The sequence below is a fragment of the Oryzias latipes genome, chromosome 16 (genome assembly GCF_053564925.1).
Source record: "Oryzias latipes strain Hd-rR chromosome 16, Olatipes_Hd-rR_3.1".
NCBI lineage: Eukaryota > Metazoa > Chordata > Actinopteri > Beloniformes > Adrianichthyidae > Oryzias > Oryzias latipes.
The window spans coordinates 23,968,446-23,986,799 of NC_136252.1; the positions used below are offsets into that span (position 1 = coordinate 23,968,446).

Genomic DNA, 18,354 nt, shown 5'->3' on the forward strand with positions numbered 1-18,354 from the left:
AAAGCCGCTGATTGGACAGTGGGTCGACACAATGAAGCGCTCGGAAAGCTGATTGGCTGCCACTGTCTGGGGTAGGCGGGCGCTAACGGCCAGTTGTTTCACTTCATTCGCTTGAGGGGGCGCTTCTTCCCCTGGCGGAGTGGTGCAAACTGAAGGAGTGGAGTACTGCGGCAGAACCGCGGAGGAGATTCGGGACGTAACCGTTCGTTGCGTTGGTTTCAGGTCTTTGACTCTCGAGTACCAGAGAGGGGAGGAAGGTAACCGTCCCCCCTGCGTGATGCTCCGCTTGAGACCGACGCATTTGATTTGAAAAACGCCTCGCAAGGAGATACATTACTAGCCCAACTTCTCTGAAAGGTTTGAGAAAACGGTTCATTTGGAACGCAGATTTAATTTTTTTCCGCGCGTGCGTACACGTTGGTCAAACTAGTTCAAATCTGAGCATTTCTTGTGTTGTGTGTTTCAAGGAGAGGCACTTTGTTGTAGTCTAAATTCAACTCGAGTGGCTGACACCTCTCAAGCCGTGCATCACCTGAGAGGAGCAAAGTGACTGCGCCATCATGGGGGTAAGAGCGACCTTTTCCAACTTTTTTTTTTAAATGATATGTAGCTCTCCTGAAGTGGCCTGAAAGACGGTTAACAGACAAAACTGTGAAGACCTAGCTAGGAAAAATCCCCTAGACCTCGCGAGAGGGACTTTGACTTAATGCGGAACTGTTTTAGCCTATTCTTCCAGACTGCGACAAAAACGGATGCAGGCAGCTAGCTGCTGTCAGGGGAGATGAAGGAAGCTGCGGCTTCCAGCCTCATCTCTGCTGTGGCTCTGTTTTGGCTTGAATGGGATATGCCGAGCTTAGCTCTTATTATATGATTGACTTTCTTCTGTGTAGCCATGTGAATTTCGAAAGTAAAGAAGAGCACACGTATATGTGAATTGTCAGAGTGTCACACAGGGCCTATTTTAAGTCTCTGATAGGCCTGGCTTTGAGTAACCTTGCCAGTCACAGTTGGCCTAATCGGTTTATTCCCAGAGTGCTCTTGTGAGGGAAGCAAAGGAGGAGGAGGGGGCTATGATACCCATCATAAACTGCATTTAGAAGAGGGATTTTGCTACTTTGGAATGCACACCTATATTACTGTCTTGTGTGATGGTGCCCCCCCCCACCACCACCACCACCACCACCACGCGAGTTCTCCGGTGCCGCGCAGGAGCATCTGGCGGTGGGCAGGAGGAAGAAGCTGAGCTTCCTTCCAGCGGAATCTATCAGTCACAGCAGCCTCAATGACCCGTGCGTCATAATGCGGTTACCGAGAATAAGCGCCTCACCAGCTTATTTCCCCTTTAATTTGTGACATAACAAGACCTCGATAATCGTCGGCAGAGAAAATGCGTACACCACAGATTAAAGAAGCGATGCTTCTTATGAACGCGGATAATCTGTTATTTATTTAAATGTTTAAAAAATAAGGTCCATATGTATTAGTGGTGGAAAATTCCTCATAGATGGACTCAGGAGGGGCTTGCCCTCTGCGCAGTCTTTGCCAGATCGCCATCCTGGGATGCGAGTTGTACTATTTAATGCCAAGGACCGGCGCGCCTGCGGAATGATGCAGCGGCGTGACGCAGCAGATGGAACATGATGCATGCGCAGACAAATGTCCTGGAAAGGCGACGCAACCCGCCGCCGTCACGGACACGAATGTTCAATAAAAAAAAAAAGAGCACCATAGATATGGATGGTGCTGTCGAGGAGGGAAAACGTCTCCTGTCCGGGTTGTGATAAACTACCCCGGCAGCATCCGCGGCCACTGCGTCAAAAGGAGATCGGAGTACCAAGAGTGCTTACGTCGGTGCTGCCGCAGGCTGCAAGTTAGGTTAAAGGATCAGTTGAGAAAAAGGAGAAAGGTTGAAAAGTGAAAGAGTATCATTTGCCAAAACGATAGGAGAGGATGCCATTGTAGGCTTCCTGAAGGGTATTGCTTTGCCTTTGTGCGCTGAGGTGACCCTGAAAAATAAAAACGATGCAAAGACATAAAGAGATAGTATATAATGGGAATTTATTTTTGAATTCTTTACATTTCGTTTTTCGATCGTTATCCCTTTTTATTCATAATTTTATGATTTCTTTTGGCAATATTCGCCTTTAACATTGTGCAATCACTGCAAGCTGTCCTTTCTCAAGGCCGCAGGGGGGCATCGCTTCCGACGCACGCGCCTGCGTCGAAACTGGGGCGGGGCATCAGAGTGGAAATTCCCTATAAAGAGCTGTGATAGGCTGACACAGGAGTCACGCAGAAAGGACCGAAATAAGTGGCAGCAGTGATGGTACCCAGAAATGCTTGAGTCAGGATCAAAAGGGGGGAAAATATCAGTCATTCTAAATTTAGAAAACACTCCAGAGGAAAGAATGTTCACATTCACACATGCACACACACACACATACGATTGATCTTGAGTGTTGCTTCTCTATCTGCATTGATGCAGACAGACGTTACATTGACTAAACTGATGCTTCTAGTGGTGGAAAAAAAACGAGATTTGGAGGAAGGCTGCACAGAGTCATGGAGTGCTGATATTTACCTTCAGAAACACGATACAGATACAGATAGGGATGGAGGGGGGTGGGTATCGCTGAGAAAACAGGGACAAAACAGCAAGGGCAGATAGTCTGCAGGTGTAGTGAGAGAAAGAGGGAGATTTGAACAGGGGGAAAAGGATACAGGATAATGACCTATAGCTCACGTTACTGCGGATCACGTTTCCTGCTGCGCACCTTGCGGGATTGGCAATCGGGGGAGATGAGGTGTAGGCCCAGCTGGGTGATCATCATACATTTATGACTAAGGGGTTTGTATGTTGGTGGACTTAAAATTAGGGTGCTGAAAATACATAAAGGGTTTTTAGAAAGTCATAATGTGGGTGTGGCTGCACTGATCTGAGACCATCTCCTGTCAACTGGACTTGCTACATGAAATTGTGATGCAAAAGGCTTTGTAGGACATCAAGTCCTGCTCGTGAGCAGTGGGAGAAAAGACTTTTGTAGGCGTTGCTTTAAATTTGGAATAGTGTGCCAGCTGCAGAGGCCCGGCCCTCCATTTTGGTGCAGAGACCAGCACATCTCTTATCGCTGCATCTAGAGCCTGACTTTGATGGGGAGGGCTGACTGTCCAAAACCCTCCTCTAGTTTCCTCAATATAAACATCACGATCCTGAAACTAATTTAATTTCAAGGTTTTATAGCAGTTTTTTCTGTCCAGTATTTTCAGTTATCTATCTTAGATGCTAGATTTATATGGTCATTTCTCAAAATTGTTCCCATTTAAGCCATGTAGAAGTCACTGATCATTTAATTAGTAATGAGCTTGGTTTCTATTGTTGGAATGTTCCATAGTCCAGATTCCTCTAATGCCTTAAAATTGCAGTTAGCCTTTTCCTGCTGGCATTGGACTAACAGGAGCGGTCTCAGTTGTGAGCGCAGCAGCAGCTTGTACAGTCCTGATGAAATGTAAAGGTCAGTTCTGTCTCCTTTGGTCATTACTTTTAAACAGGATTACAGTAGACCCAGAGATTGATAAGGCCAACATTTCCCAACTTAACATGCGGATGGTCTCCCATGCAGTGAACAGTTCTGGAGGTTTGCCTGACAGCATGACTGATGTAGGCTGTTGTTGTATAGATGTGTTTGTCTGTGGGAATAAATCACTCCACAGTTTGTAACAACAGCCAGCCATAGCGGACATAGGGGTTGCTACTCTACTTAATTTTTACTCTGATTTATTCCTGTCACAGCATTTTCCACTTTGTTTGTTGTAAACATTGAAGGGTTTCCATTGAGTTAATTTAGTGGGAGGTTGGCTTGGTTCCTGGTAGGAAATCACAGTGATTTTTGCATTGAAGTTGATTCATATTAATAGGAATTTGATTGTGTTGCCAGCAGCTGCGGTCAGTGTGAGCTTGTTGTTCTCTGTCACACAGATTCTTTGTTCTGAACAAATATATTAAAACAAATCAAATTTTAAAATTGTAATCTAAAGCAGGCAACACATACTTTTTACAAAACATGCAAACTTCAGTGCAGTGCAGTGCAGTACCTGGACAATGTTAGTACCATCTCCTAGAATGGAACTAATGAGATATGAAGGTTCATTTCTTTAGCTCAATTTAGTTTTTATTTGCTTGTGTCACTCTTTTGTTTTGATTTTAATAAAGAGAGCACAGAGCAGATGATGAGGTATAATAATAAACAATTTATAATATTTCGGTGCAGCAGTGTGTCAACCACCAAACGTGCATGTGGTAATGAATTCACCTGACCCAGAGTAAGAAAATATCAGCGACTGCAGTATGTTCCTGGGGTTCTTCTTGGTGGAAATATATACAGTATCTTCGCTAAAAGGCAGATAAACCAAGTAAGTCAAACAAATAAACTGATAGTGCCTCTTTTGAGGCGTACTATAGTGGGCTAATCCAGACTAGCTAATCCCAACCGTCCTTGGTCTGTTTGGTCCACAACCTGAGCCCCCCTACTTTGAATCCATCCTGTATCCCACTGCGAGAAACAGCAGATGGCCCAGTGACCTTTCAAGGTTACAAACACATGCATGCCTGGAATACAGGCTGCATTAAATATATGCCCCACACAAACTGAGTTATGCACTTTCAGCACAACACATGTTATGTATCCATTGCAACCCATTGTAATGGAGTTTTTTTGCTGTTGTTTTTGTCGTATCAGATTGGGTACCATTTTTTAAAACCAAATTTTAATGAGAAACTAATTTAGCTTAGAAATCAAATTTTCTTAATTTGATGTCATTCTATAAAAGTATTCTCAGTATTGCCTGTGGAAGTATTTTACATGCAATATTTACTTGGAGGAAAAATATGAAGTGTTTATTTTAATGAAAGGAGTCTCAAGGGGACCTTATTGATACGTCGTCAGTATCAATAAATTCCACACTAAAAAAAGATGCCTTTTTGGCAGCCAACGTGTCTTTGGTCCCTGTTTGAGCTCAAATTGGTTCTAAACCGATCAAAAACTTTAAACTGCAGTGAAACATTGGAAATGAGTGGATTGGAAATGTGCTAGTTTTTTATTGTAGTAATTTTTATGAAATGGTTATTCGTCCATCTTCATATAGTGACCACAATAATTTGGTCTCATATGCTTTGTTCAGTGCTTTCCCAAATAGGAAGTGCAAACCCATTTGCTTGTATAGCAAATGCATTGTCCATTAGGGCGGAGGGAACAGTGTGAGAAAAAATGCTGAGTGCACTGGTATTTTTCCACACAGCTTCCTCATATTAGTGCCAGAAAATCTAGAACAAAACAGAAACTCCACATCCCTACAAGCTATGCCTTTTCTGTATTTTCTGGGCTTTGGTAAAGCTTTATGTGTGTGATTGAAGGGAAAGATTAGAAGAAAAAAAACAATTCCCATCCAACCAAGCCATTATTTAACTTGCTTTGACACGTTCGACATGAGGTAAAGTTCACATGGGTGCCACTCCTAAAGTAAGCATGAAAATCCTAAGTTTATAGTCTTTTGGAGGCTTCATTTTAGTTCAATAAGTTTAAAAATTTAATTTAGCAAATAATTCATCAGATTTTGCCTATCTGGGAACTTTCACACTCCAGGTCTGACCAGGTCTTTATTTAGTTTACCCAATATCTTACTTCCTCTTTTCAGTGCATGTAGTCTAATACACTAACTCACCTCTGGTAACACAGATATACAGAAGGAACAGGCAGTACACTCCATTTCTTTGGTTCTGTTGCTCCTGATGCTTTTGTAACAGGGTCCAGTTACAAATGCATCAATTATTCCTCATCTTGGATCACATCAGGGGATCCTCAGAGCACTAGGCCACTGCTGAGCATCGTCACCATGCCAATGACCATGCAGGTTGCCATGGTAACGTGCCCTTCTAACACATTGATTCATCTGCGTAGTTCACATTACAAGAATTTGCAAGGTTCAGTTCTATTCGCCAAGGCAGGCTTGCTTGAGGCTTATTTTTGATCAAAACAGACGACACAAACGCTGTCTTAGTTTTACGGAATGATATTTTGGGACAATTAATTGCAACAAAATGTTAGTGAATGTGAGAGATGTTATTTTGTTGATGGTCACAGACACAAGCTTGTCCGTCAGTGGCACAGGTCTGTAATTCCAGCCTCAAGTCTCCGTTTCCCTTGTCAGTGTAAAGGGGGCTCCTTAAATTACTCTCAAATGATACAAGAGGTTCGAACAAACATGAAAACAATGCAATCATTGTGCAGGTTAAACATTTTTAAGGTGTTTAAAGAGAGAATACAGCTGATGTGTTCCACCCTCTCATTAATTGACTGACTGGCATTCACAATGTCTCAAACACAGGACAACAAGCTCTACGCATCCCCTTTTATGTCTGAGTGACACCCATCATTTCACCCAGTCTCGTCTGGAAAGGAACAAACGTTCAGGCGCATGCGGTTGTGCAATCTGTTGGAGTGGTACCACCGCAGGACAAAAAGCTGCTGTTCAATATCTAATAGGAAGTCTGAGAGAGGGGTGACAGCACCTCCTCCCTGTTTCCCTCCCTCTGGGATCCTTTCGCCACCTCTCTTTTGTTTCGCACTTTATCTGTCTCCACATCTCACCTAGCCGTCATTCCGTCCTTCCATGTGCCCGGTCCTGTCTGTCATCCGCCCGTCACGTTCATCTCACAGTATCTTTCTTCTTCACCCCGTTTCTCTTTGTTAGTCACTCATCTCCACCTCCCAATTAACTGCTCCATTGTCTGAATTTGTTGTGCTTGTGTAACTGTGTGTGAAAGACCTTTTTCTAAAGTTTACTATGTACTTTTATGTTTAATGTACATAGAGTAGTGGGCACATTGATGATCAGACATTGCCTAATAAGTGTCTTCCATGTTTAGTGAAAAAGAAAATGAAAGAACCCAGAAAAAAAACAATTTAAAAACACATATACAATTGCTAAGTAGAAAGAAATGTGCTCAAGTTCTTTTGAATTTAAACTTTAAAATAAATTAAGACATTTAATTAAACAAGTATAGTTCATACATGATTACTCATTGTGTTTTTTATAACACTCCCACACATAGCTAACAGATTCACAAACACACGCACACAGCTTGGGTCTGTCCCAGGGGATCAGCAGCAGTACTTTTCCACTACATCAGTCTCTTCTCTGTGCAGCCTCTTCCCCACCAGGCTTGCATGGTCTTGCTGCAGCAAGAGATTTGCACACCTGCGCCTTTAGTGCTGAACTGTGTGTGTTTGCATGTTTGAATATGTGTATGAGTGTGTGCGTGTTTGTTCTATTATCAAGCCCCTCCCACTCGTAACCTCATTCCAATTAATATTTTAGGTGATTTAGACATTTTTTATATAATTTTAGCATGACTGGCTTAAACAAGCAGTTGTGCGGTTGATCTTCAAAAGTGGTCTTTGAGCAATGGTCTAAAACGACGGGTGACAGTTGTTCTGCCTGCCGCCAAGGAACAGGAAAGACAGGATTTGTTGCTTCAGACTCATTCAGTTATGATTTCACAAACCTTTTGGGCAACAGCAGTTCAGTAGATGCTCATAGAAGTCATACAGGCATGAACAAACAGGCATGTGTCCTGCAGTGGTTGTGTATGTTATGATGTCATTTGACATGGGTGTAATTTCATGCTGGGAACCTATGATCTATATATTTTTGCTCATCTGTGAAAGTCTGTTTAACCTGAATGATCAGTTTACATCACAGCATCTTTGTCTATTATTCTTTGATGGGCAGATTGTCAAAATCTGATCTTCTGACAAGGATGTGACTGCTTTTCTAATCGACACTTAAACTTTATTGAATCACTTTTTTTTTAAATCTATTCAGCTATGCTGCTTCCTGGCTTTACAGTCTGCAGTTTCAGTTTAATTTAAAGGTGACTAGAATGTACTGGCCAGGAAAAAACATGGCCTCCTTACAAGCCACATTGCTTAGGTTAACAACGTAAACCAATTTTGGGGGAGACAATACGATTAAGGACAGTACCTTGAACAATAAGGAGAAAGCAGACACAAGGGCTGAAAGATATTTGGTGTTTCTGCTCTAATGCATATGCATGTGTAGTGGCTGTAGTTATCTCAACATCAAAGTGTCTCTGATGTCTCCAAAGCACTCCAGAGTCAAGAAAAAGCACTTTGAAGAGTCTTTCGACTCAATAAAAACTCAATTTTCCTGCTCTTCCTCTCTGATGTCCTCCATGCAAACTAATAATTTAACAATAAAGAACAGAAAATGACTAGATTAAGCCAAAGGGTTTGGATCATTTGTTCTCTGTTACTTTTTGATTTGCTCATCGGGCAGATCTACATATTTAGGTGGGAGTTGTTTTATTAGAAGTGATCAATAAAGAATGATGTGATGGACAGCAGATGTTGGTTTTGTTGACTTTATTCTTTTATTGTTGAAGCAGTTTGTTCAAGCCAAACAGAGCTGCCAAGGAAACTCATTTCCTTTTCATATTTTCAAATTTTTCTGAGTTGCATCACGCTCAGCAAAACCCTTTATCCTCACAAACTGAAAATACCTTTCATTCCTGCATCCATAGAAATTCTGCTCACCTCACAAGGCCACTTTGGAAGGTTGCTATATTTTTTACTGTGTTGTAAAACACAAAGAAGATTATTAAAAATCTCACTGCCCTTTTATCTAACTTGAAAAGTGGTGGTAAATACTTTAGGGTGGTGTGAAAAGCCGCTGCCATAAGACTTTTGGAGAGTTTTTACTTCCAGTCTAGTGAACAGCTGCAATAGCTACGCAACTGTCTTCAAAGCAGCTACTTCCACTAATCTAGTCAAAGGGCATGTATAAAACATATGTGTGTGTCTGTAGTATGGAAGGTCAGACAGTTACCGCGTTGCCACCACACAGGACAAAGATAAGCGATCCCCCAAGAAGAAGGGGAAGGGGCAGAAGGACATGGACGACCTGAAGAAAGAAGTGCCCATAGTAAGTAAAGTCTTTTTGGATCTGATTTCACAAATGCAATTTTCCACTGTCTTTCTGTCTTTTTTTTTTTTAAATGGGAGGAGAGAAACGTCAAATCATCCAGCAGAGTTCCAAAAAATGTGATGTTTTCTATTTAAATGTACAAAATGTGCTTTTGCCTGTGAGAAGAGTTTTCTGAAATCAGGAGGTTGTGAGCTTGATTCCACATTTCAGCGCAAGAAAAAATTGCCAGGGTTGCCCAACCTGGCTGCCCTAATACTGTAATCTCTCAGGTGAACTGCATGCAAATGACAATTTCTTTCAATTTGAATCTCTCTAAAGTGGAGATTTTATTTCAATTTAAGATTTTTTATATTATAATGGACAATATGAAATGAACACTGCTTCAAAACTCAATATCCCAGTCTTTTCACTTGTCTTGTTTTTCTGTTTTTTACAGACAGAACATAAAATGTCTATTGAGGAAATATGCAGGAAGTTGAATACCGACATCGTGCAGGTGAGAGTTTTTGTGTACCTGTGATAACCTAGAAAATAGGGCCGAAAAGAAAAATAGTTTTGCTAATCCGTCACTAGATGGCACTATGGTACTTCTGTTGGCCTGCTAGAGTTTTGAGAGCCCAGTGGGAAAAATGTCTTTCATCTCTTTATTGATGTAATATTCCTTTCTCTTTCTACTTCTATATTTTGTGTCTTTCAGGGACTGACCAATGCAAAGGCAGCAGAGTTTCTGATCAGGGACGGCCCTAACGCTCTTACTCCGCCACCCACCACCCCTGAGTGGGTCAAGTTCTGTCGCCAGCTGTTTGGTGGATTCTCCATCTTGCTGTGGACTGGCGCCATTCTCTGCTTTCTGGCCTACGCAATCCAGGCTGCAACTGAAGATGAACCTGCTGGAGATAATGTGAGCAACATACTGACTTGCTCGAGCCCAATTTGTCACCTGGAGTTTGCATGAACAAAGTCACACCTGGCTCCCCTCTACCTCTTAAGTGTGACATAAATAATGATGTGACAAATCGATTTCAGCCTTTGATTTTCCTCTCTCCACATCATCATAATTCCATTTTCCGTCCCCCTCCCACACACAGCTGTACCTCGGAATTGTGTTGACAGCCGTCGTCGTCATCACTGGTTGTTTTTCATACTTCCAAGAGGCCAAGAGCTCCAAAATCATGGAATCTTTTAAGAACATGGTTCCCCAGGTGAGTACGATAATAAAAAAGAGATTTTTAAGTGAAACACGTTTGAATTAAAAAAAATAAATAAATAACAACAATGGGAAAGAAAATTGAAAACATTTAAAGAGCATGTTTGCCTGGTGGGTTGTGCTCAGAGGCTGTTAATGATGTCTCCTTGACAGCAAGCACTGGTGATCCGTGAAGGTGAGAAGGTGCAGATCAACGCCGAGGAGGTGGTGGCCGGAGATCTGATTGAAGTAAAGGGTGGAGACCGAATCCCTGCTGACATCAGGATTGTTTCAGCTCACGGCTGCAAGGTAATATATGGAAAAACCAGAAATAAACAAATGTATCACTTGAAATATATCTATTTAGATGAATTTCTACGTCATAGAAAACTATTGGCCTCTTTTAGGCTTTCTTCGTTGATAACAGTTCATTTCGAACAAACAAACGAAAGTGATTCTAAGCATTTGCTCTGCTCTGTAAATTATATATCTAATTGAGAAGACATAATAAAAACTCTGCAATCATAGCTAAACTGAAAAATACTCGGGAAAATATTTTTATGATGATGTATTATTATTAATTACTTTTGATGATACTGTTGGACATTTATTTCCTGCCATTATTTCTGGTGAAAGTGTTTCTAAAAGATAAAACATCATAGGTCTGCTTTATTTTCATTTGTTCCATTTTTTTTAAATAAATGATAACATGGGGTAATATGTAGTGTTGCTGATTATCTTATCTTATAGTTTTCAAGATTTGGTTAGGACGAAGGGATTGTTAGTATGTTCTAATGTTTAAAAAATTTTCTTTTTCTACATCGATTTTACATGAACATTAAAAACTACTTTTCCTGCGTGTTTTTGTGGGTCAACAGGTAGATAACTCCTCTTTGACAGGAGAGTCAGAGCCTCAAAACAGGTCACCCGACTGTACCCATGACAACCCCCTGGAAACCCGAAACATTGCTTTCTTCTCTACCAACTGTGTTGAAGGTATTGTTACCATGACAATTTTTTGCACACCCTCATTTTTGTGCTTACATTTGATTCAAAGCCACTTAATGAATATAACATGTTAATTCTTCAATATTGGGCTTTTTGTCTTCAAACTAGGCACAGCACGTGGTATTGTCATCTACACCGGAGACCGCACAGCCATGGGTCGCATTGCTACTCTTGCTTCTGGACTAGATACGGGCAAAACCCCCATTGCCAAGGAGATTGAGCACTTCATCCACATCATCACTGGAGTGGCTGTCTTCCTGGGAATCAGCTTTTTTATTCTGGCCATTATCTTGGGTTACACTTGGTTGGAGGCTGTCATTTTTCTTATTGGCATCATCGTAGCTAATGTGCCTGAGGGACTGTTGGCCACTGTCACTGTAAGTAGACTACTGGTTCTGAATTAGAATTGGCATAATACTGTCTTTTGATTTTTTGTTTTTTTCCCCTTTACTGACCTTTCCCTATTTATGTTTTCTTGTCATTATTTTGATTTATTTAACTTTTTTTTTATTAATCCCACTATTTTTTATTGTTTCGTACCAAGAACCACTATATGGCACTAGCAATTTTACTGCTATTGAATCTAAATGAGTGCATACTCTAACACAATAAATGTCTGTGTTTAAAGGTTTGTCTGACTTTGACTGCCAAGCGTATGGCCAAAAAGAACTGCCTGGTAAAAAACCTGGAGGCTGTGGAAACCCTGGGCTCCACCTCCACCATCTGCTCTGACAAGACGGGCACCCTGACCCAGAACAGGATGACTGTGGCCCACATGTGGTTTGACAACCAGATCCACGAGGCCGATACCACCGAGGATCAGTCAGGTGAGAGCAGTAAAGGGCATTGTCTACAGCTGCTCTTGTTGTCTGAAACCTGGTAAATTGGTGAAAACTTTTAATTGGTGAAAACATTAAAAGAAACCAATGCAGTTTTTAACACCAACTGTTCTTATTCTTCTCCAGGTGCCTCTTTTGACAAGAGCTCTCTGACATGGCAGGCTCTGTCTCGTATTGCTGCTTTGTGTAACCGGGCCCAGTTCAAAGCAGGCCAGGACCCTATTCCCATCCTGAAACGAGATGTTGCTGGCGATGCCTCAGAGTCAGCCCTGCTCAAGTGTATTGAGCTGTCCTGTGGTTCAGTCAGGGCAATGAGAGATAGGAACAAGAAAGTAGCTGAGATCCCTTTTAATTCCACTAACAAATACCAGGTAACTATAGTTGAACATAGCTGTGAGTAGAGAGCTACCGTTGATCAACCCAGGTATAGTAGTTAAGAAGTTTTCCTGATACCACTTTCTGTCATGCTTCCATAGCTATCAGTACACGAAACAGAGGATCCCAATGATAACCGCTATCTGCTGGTGATGAAGGGAGCCCCTGAGAGGATCCTGGACCGCTGTTCAACCATAATGCTGCAGGGCAAGGAGCAACCTATGGATGAGGAGATGAAAGAAGCTTTCAATAATGCATACATGGAGCTGGGAGGACTTGGGGAGAGAGTTTTGGGTAAGAACTGCTTAAAGGACAGAGCAGACTTGTGTCCTCTGGACATACTGCACACTATCTTGCTTTAGTTAACAAAAGTTGGATGTTGCAAATACATTTTAAAAAAACAATTATATAAAATTATGATGATTAGGTTCAAAATGGTGAGAAAGAAATCTGATTAAATTGATGAAATCACTTATGGCTCGATGGAATTTGTCATTATTGTGCCTGAACAGTTTCACTTCCACTAACCTTTAGGAAGTTTAAGAGTTCAAAGTCATCAGTTGGTTTCAGAATTGTTACTAATTCTCACATATTTTAATCTGTTTTTTTTTTACTAGAATCATCCAGAGAAATGTATTATTCATAATTCAGAGCAAAACTTGGAAAACTTAAATTGAACTTTTGTTAACACCCTATATAGAATTCACACATTAAGGCAAAGATACTTGTTACTTCCATCCAGGTTTCTGCCACATTCTCCTGCCAGAGGACCAGTATCCCAAGGGTTTTGCCTTTGACACAGATGATGTGAACTTCCAGACGAGCAACCTTTGCTTTGTTGGCCTCATGTCCATGATTGACCCTCCTCGTGCTGCTGTCCCTGATGCTGTTGGAAAATGCCGATCTGCTGGCATCAAGGTAAACATCTCCTGCAAGACGCAATCATTTTTGATCAGATTTTGGATAAAAATCCAACTTTACTTGGTTTGTAGGTCATCATGGTCACAGGTGATCACCCAATCACAGCCAAAGCCATTGCAAAGGGAGTGGGCATCATCTCAGAGGGCAATGAGACAGTGGAGGACATTGCAGCTCGTCTTAACATTCCTGTCAGCCAGGTTAACCCCAGGTAAACCTGTTAACATCAGGATTAAGAAAAGTGACAGTCTGTAATGATTGTTAGGCATGTTTTTTTTTTTTTTACTGACGTGCTTCGAAAATTTGTTTTCAGGGATGCCAAAGCCTGTGTGATTCATGGCACAGACTTAAAAGATCTATCTCAGGAGCAGATTGACGACATCCTGAGGAATCACACTGAGATTGTGTTTGCAAGAACCTCCCCGCAGCAGAAACTAATCATTGTGGAAGGATGCCAGCGACAGGTCTGCATACTTTGATGTATTTTAAAACATCTGATCTAAAAGAAAAAGGGTGTTTCCCCTCCAAAAAGAATTGATGCACTCTTTATCCAGCAGATGGCGCTAGTTGACATAAACCGAGTGACGCAGTACAGCATTGTTTCACACTGTTTTGCATCTAAAACTCTTAAGTGGTTTTCGTTTAGTTTAATTTACACAGAAATGTAGACTTGGAAATTACTTTTTTTTTTTATTATTTATTTTAAATGCCTAAATCCAATCCTATTCAAAATAAAGGACAGGTTTATATATTATTTAACAAACTTTGCTAATAGAAAAACTCTCTTCAAATAATCTGATAAATGGATTAGTTTAAAGTATAACTGGGCTTATGTTAACTGTCTTTTCCCATTTTTTATTCATTCTCTCTCAGGGAGCCATTGTGGCTGTTACAGGCGATGGTGTGAATGACTCTCCTGCCCTAAAAATGGCTGACATCGGTGTTGCCATGGGAATTGCAGGCTCCGATGTGTCCAAACAGGCTGCAGACATGATCTTATTGGATGACAACTTTGCTTCTATTGTCACCGGAGTGGAAGAAGGTAAGGAAACCCAAAGGAAAAAACTGAAAGATTGAGAACATCTACATCAATAGTTTATGAACCTCTGGATATGGATGGATGCATATATTGAAGATAGAACTATTTGTTTATGGACACTTTTACGGACACAAAGATAAACTAGCAAACAAATGTAAACAAATTGTGCACAATTTAAGAAAACTAAATGAAATCTTGATGTTTGGACGTGTTTTTTTTCTCAATCAGGACGTTTGATATTTGATAACCTCAAGAAATCCATTGCCTACACTTTGACAAGCAACATTCCAGAAATCACTCCCTTCCTGTTCTTCATCATTGTGAACATACCTCTGCCCCTGGGAACCATAACTATCCTCTGTATTGACTTGGGAACTGACATGGTGAGAGTCATGTTAACTCACAATGACATCAGCTGAAGCCTTCAGCTCCCACATCACGATGGAAAATCTTATTTTCTCCTCTTGCTCAGGTTCCAGCCATCTCTTTGGCTTATGAAGCAGCTGAGAGCGACATCATGAAGCGCCAGCCCAGGAACCCATTCAGGGACAAGCTGGTCAATGAGAGACTTATCAGCATTGCTTATGGACAAATTGGTGGGTGAATAAATTCCTGGGGTGTTTCATGTGGACTTATCTTTAATCTAGATGTAGGTGTTTCCTAAAACAATATTTATTAGTTTAAGCTCCATCAGCTACATTATTTATGAAGCTGTCTGCACTGTAGTGGTGAAACCAAGATTTAAAAATGGTAAACCTTAAAAATGTGTGAACTAATTTGTCTCTGTGTGTTTCTCTCTTCAGGTATGATTCAGGCTCTTGGGGGCTTCTTCACTTACTTTGTCATCTTGGCTGAAAATGGTTTCCTGCCCAGCCGACTAGTCGGCATCAGGATTGATTGGGATGACCGCGCCCAGAATGACCTGGAGGACAGCTATGGCCAGCAGTGGGTAGGTGTGGTGTTACAAATGTATACTTGTGTGTTTGTCTTAAAGAGTTGTCACTCAGCCGCTGTTGTTCGTTTCCTCTACAGACGTACGAACAAAGGAAGATTGTGGAGTTTACGTGTCACACCGCCTTCTTTGTCAGTATTGTAGTAGTGCAGTGGGCAGATGTCATTATCTGCAAGACCAGACGTAACTCCGTGTTCCAGCAGGGCATGAAGTGAGTCCCAGAACCACAGTGAAACACCTTTACCTGCTCTATAACCTATTACATATTCTTTAAAGGAAAATATGAGTCTTATTTTGGCAAAATTTTAGCATTAAGAATTTTCTAAATATTTGTTTTTTGTCATTCATCGCAGGAACAAAATTCTGGTCTTCGGACTGTTTGAAGAGACAGCCCTGGCTGCCTTCCTCTCTTATTGTCCAGGCATGGATGTGGCACTCAGGATGTATCCTCTAAAGTGAGTAAGATCCTCCCGCATTCACATTAAAACATCATTGTCTCTGCTTGCTTAACGCTGGTTCTCTGATCTCACCCACAGGCCTACCTGGTGGTTTTGTGCAGTACCCTATAGTTTTCTCATCTTTGTTTATGATGAAGTACGAAAGCTTCTCATCCGCCGGAACCCAGGGGGTGAGTGCTCTTTTTCTTTATCGGTGTTTGCTTTGATTGCACAGAAAGTTATAGGTTTTTGTTTGTCTTTGGCATAGTAGATCTTCTGAATTCCACAAAATGAAATACATTATCTTTCTAAATGCTTGTTAAGTCCCAGTGAATCCTACTCTTAAATCTATGAAAACAGTTCAGAAGTTCCTTTCAAGCAAAGTGTCTGTTTTCAGTTAATTTGTACCTTAATGCAGGATTAATAGAAGTAATATTGACTCTAAATAATTTATCTTTCTCTTTTTATACATGAACAAATTTAATAAAAATAAGATTGTAAATAAACTGAATTTTCACTGTCTGTTCTGCTTTGTTTTTCTCTGCACTCCAGGTTGGGTGGAAAGGGAGACATACTATTGATCAACGGAGCACCTTTGCTCTGCCCCCTTATGTCTTCTACTCATTGCCCCCTTAATGTCACTCCACCCTTGGCAAGACACATCCTCAGAACCCCCTTCGCTTTAAAGCAATTTTCATCACAACTGCCCCAAAGATTAAAAACAGCAAAAGCACCTTTACAACTTTCTACATCGACCTGCCCTTCTCCTCCCATCTCCTATGATACTCTTTGCATGTGTTCTGTCACTGCTGTGTACTTAAACCAATATATCTACCAAACGGCAGCTGCATATTGTATATGTAGATTTGAATGAGCTAAAGACACAAAGGGAGTGGTTATGCTCTGCAAAAAAAGGCCATCCAGCTCCTTCTCCTCCTTGTTTGGAACCATCATGTCTCTCTGTACACTTTCTTTTCCCTCCCCGTTTCCTTCTTGCCAACTTTTTGCCAGTCCTCCAGTCACACACCGTGTGATCCTGCTGCGACACCAACTCTACTGCCACCTCTCGCTTCCTCCTCCTGGTTAAGGAGGACCAGCAGAGTGGTCATCTCCCTGGCATTCTCCTTGCATTCATTCCTTTCTCATCTGTTCACAACAGCTACAGTGTTAATGTTTCGATAGGGGGTTCATTTAGATTTTTTTTTTGTATGGGGGAGAAGATGTGTAAGAGCTGCTTTTCCTCATTTAGACTTGTCACAGCAACCCTCCCCATCCTTCCCATAGTGTCCTGTTCTCCTTGCCCCCCTCCTCCCCCACCCCTCCTGCCCTGTTTGTGTGCAAAGTGTGAACCATCGTCCTGTTTATCAATTACAGTTCAGCCTTTTCCCAAGTTGGCAAAGACAACTCAGTCTTTCTGTGTGCTCTAGGAAATCTATATAATTCTATACTGAATTTAAATGAAACAATAAAAACGTGTTGGAAAAACAATGCAACAGAGACATTTATGAAAGCCATCATCAATGCTGGTGAGAAAGAAAAAAGTAAAGATATTTGTTTCTCTTTTTGTATTTTGTTTGGTTAAGTTTTTTTTTTTTTTTGCTGGTTTCTCAGGAGGCTCATCTGAAGTGTAACAACAAAGCAGGGTCTCAGGTTGTGTTTTTACTAAAAGGCTTTTAGGCTCCTGTTACTGCACGTGTGCAGGTATGGATGTGTTGAAGTGTGCTGTGATGCGGTGACAATGAAGTCTACCAACCTGGGGTTTTAACTACCAGAGCAGATTGCCGGCGACAGTGACCAGTCTGGCCCAGGTCTGCGTTCATGCTTGTGTTAGGAGAGCAGTAAAGGTCTCCTCAGATGGCTGAAAGGGTTGAGATTTAAGGCAAAAAAAAACACGACTAATAAAAAAAATGTGTGTGTCAAATAAGTGAAACCAACACCAATAAAACATCAAAAACATTTAATACAACCTAGACCGCATTGTGTCGTTGTTTTTGCTGTTTCAAAGAACATTTTTTCTGGTCTTACCCCTTCTCTTACCTTTTTTTTTTTTTATATCCAATAGACTGATTAGATAAATTTGAAGATGAAATGCCACCTAGTGTTGCAAAGTATAAGTGGACTTTAGATTGAATCTGCATGAGATGCCACAAGGGGGATGTTGTTGGCAGCGGCCCAGAGTAATGCACCAAAACCACACTATATATGCAGCATATGTCAGCCCCGCTAAAATGAGGGGAAAAATAGCTCCAGTTATGTAAAACTATGTTTCAGAAAGAGTATCCAGGTCTCCAGCCTCAATTTAAAGCCTCCAGCTTATAAAACAAAACATATTTAATACTTAATAGAAATAGTGCTTATACTGTTACCTTTTCCATATGAAACGTAGGCATCTGGAACTACTAAAGGTCACTTTGCAGCCCCCCAAAAGCTGTTCCTCTAAAACTTTAGACCAGGTCAGGACTGTCCAATGACAAATGCACTATCTCCAGCTCATGCATACACACCCTTTTTCTGTCACTCTGGCTGACAAACCCCCCCCCACACACACACACTCTCACCCCCGTTCTAATTTCCCCCGTGTCTCTGCAGCGAGCTCA

At 41.3% G+C, this 18,354-nt stretch overlaps 1 protein-coding gene across 2 annotated transcripts; it reads left to right on the top strand.

The window, feature by feature from the left end:
- The first annotated feature begins 15 nt into the window (after positions 1 to 15).
- On the top strand, positions 16 to 17,727 carry atp1a3b (ATPase Na+/K+ transporting subunit alpha 3b). 2 transcript variants are annotated; one of them, XM_078933542.1, is made up of 23 exons: positions 16 to 357; positions 468 to 566; positions 8,923 to 9,000; positions 9,440 to 9,499; positions 9,701 to 9,904; positions 10,092 to 10,205; positions 10,364 to 10,498; positions 11,068 to 11,185; positions 11,306 to 11,574; positions 11,826 to 12,024; positions 12,163 to 12,407; positions 12,513 to 12,705; positions 13,154 to 13,329; positions 13,404 to 13,540; positions 13,643 to 13,793; positions 14,203 to 14,371; positions 14,597 to 14,751; positions 14,841 to 14,964; positions 15,172 to 15,317; positions 15,401 to 15,531; positions 15,674 to 15,775; positions 15,857 to 15,948; positions 16,310 to 17,727. In XM_078933542.1, exons 2-23 carry the CDS (start codon positions 561 to 563, stop codon positions 16,336 to 16,338), a joined length of 3,033 nt encoding a protein of 1,010 aa, XP_078789668.1. In that variant the 5' UTR covers positions 16 to 357; positions 468 to 560; the 3' UTR covers positions 16,339 to 17,727. The 2 variants fall into 2 exon arrangements, with proteins under 2 accessions (XP_078789668.1, XP_011483791.1); XM_011485489.4 differs by having other exon boundaries at positions 68 to 357; positions 8,884 to 9,000.
- The last annotated feature ends 627 nt before the right edge of the window (positions 17,728 to 18,354 follow it).

Coding starts and splice junctions, on each gene's coding strand:
- atp1a3b (XM_011485489.4), top strand. Junction 10,206..10,363: donor TTAAGAACATGGTTCCCCAG/GTGAGTACGATA, acceptor TCTCCTTGACAG/CAAGCACTGGTGATCCGTGA. Junction 15,776..15,856: donor CTCAGGATGTATCCTCTAAA/GTGAGTAAGATC, acceptor TCTCACCCACAG/GCCTACCTGGTGGTTTTGTG.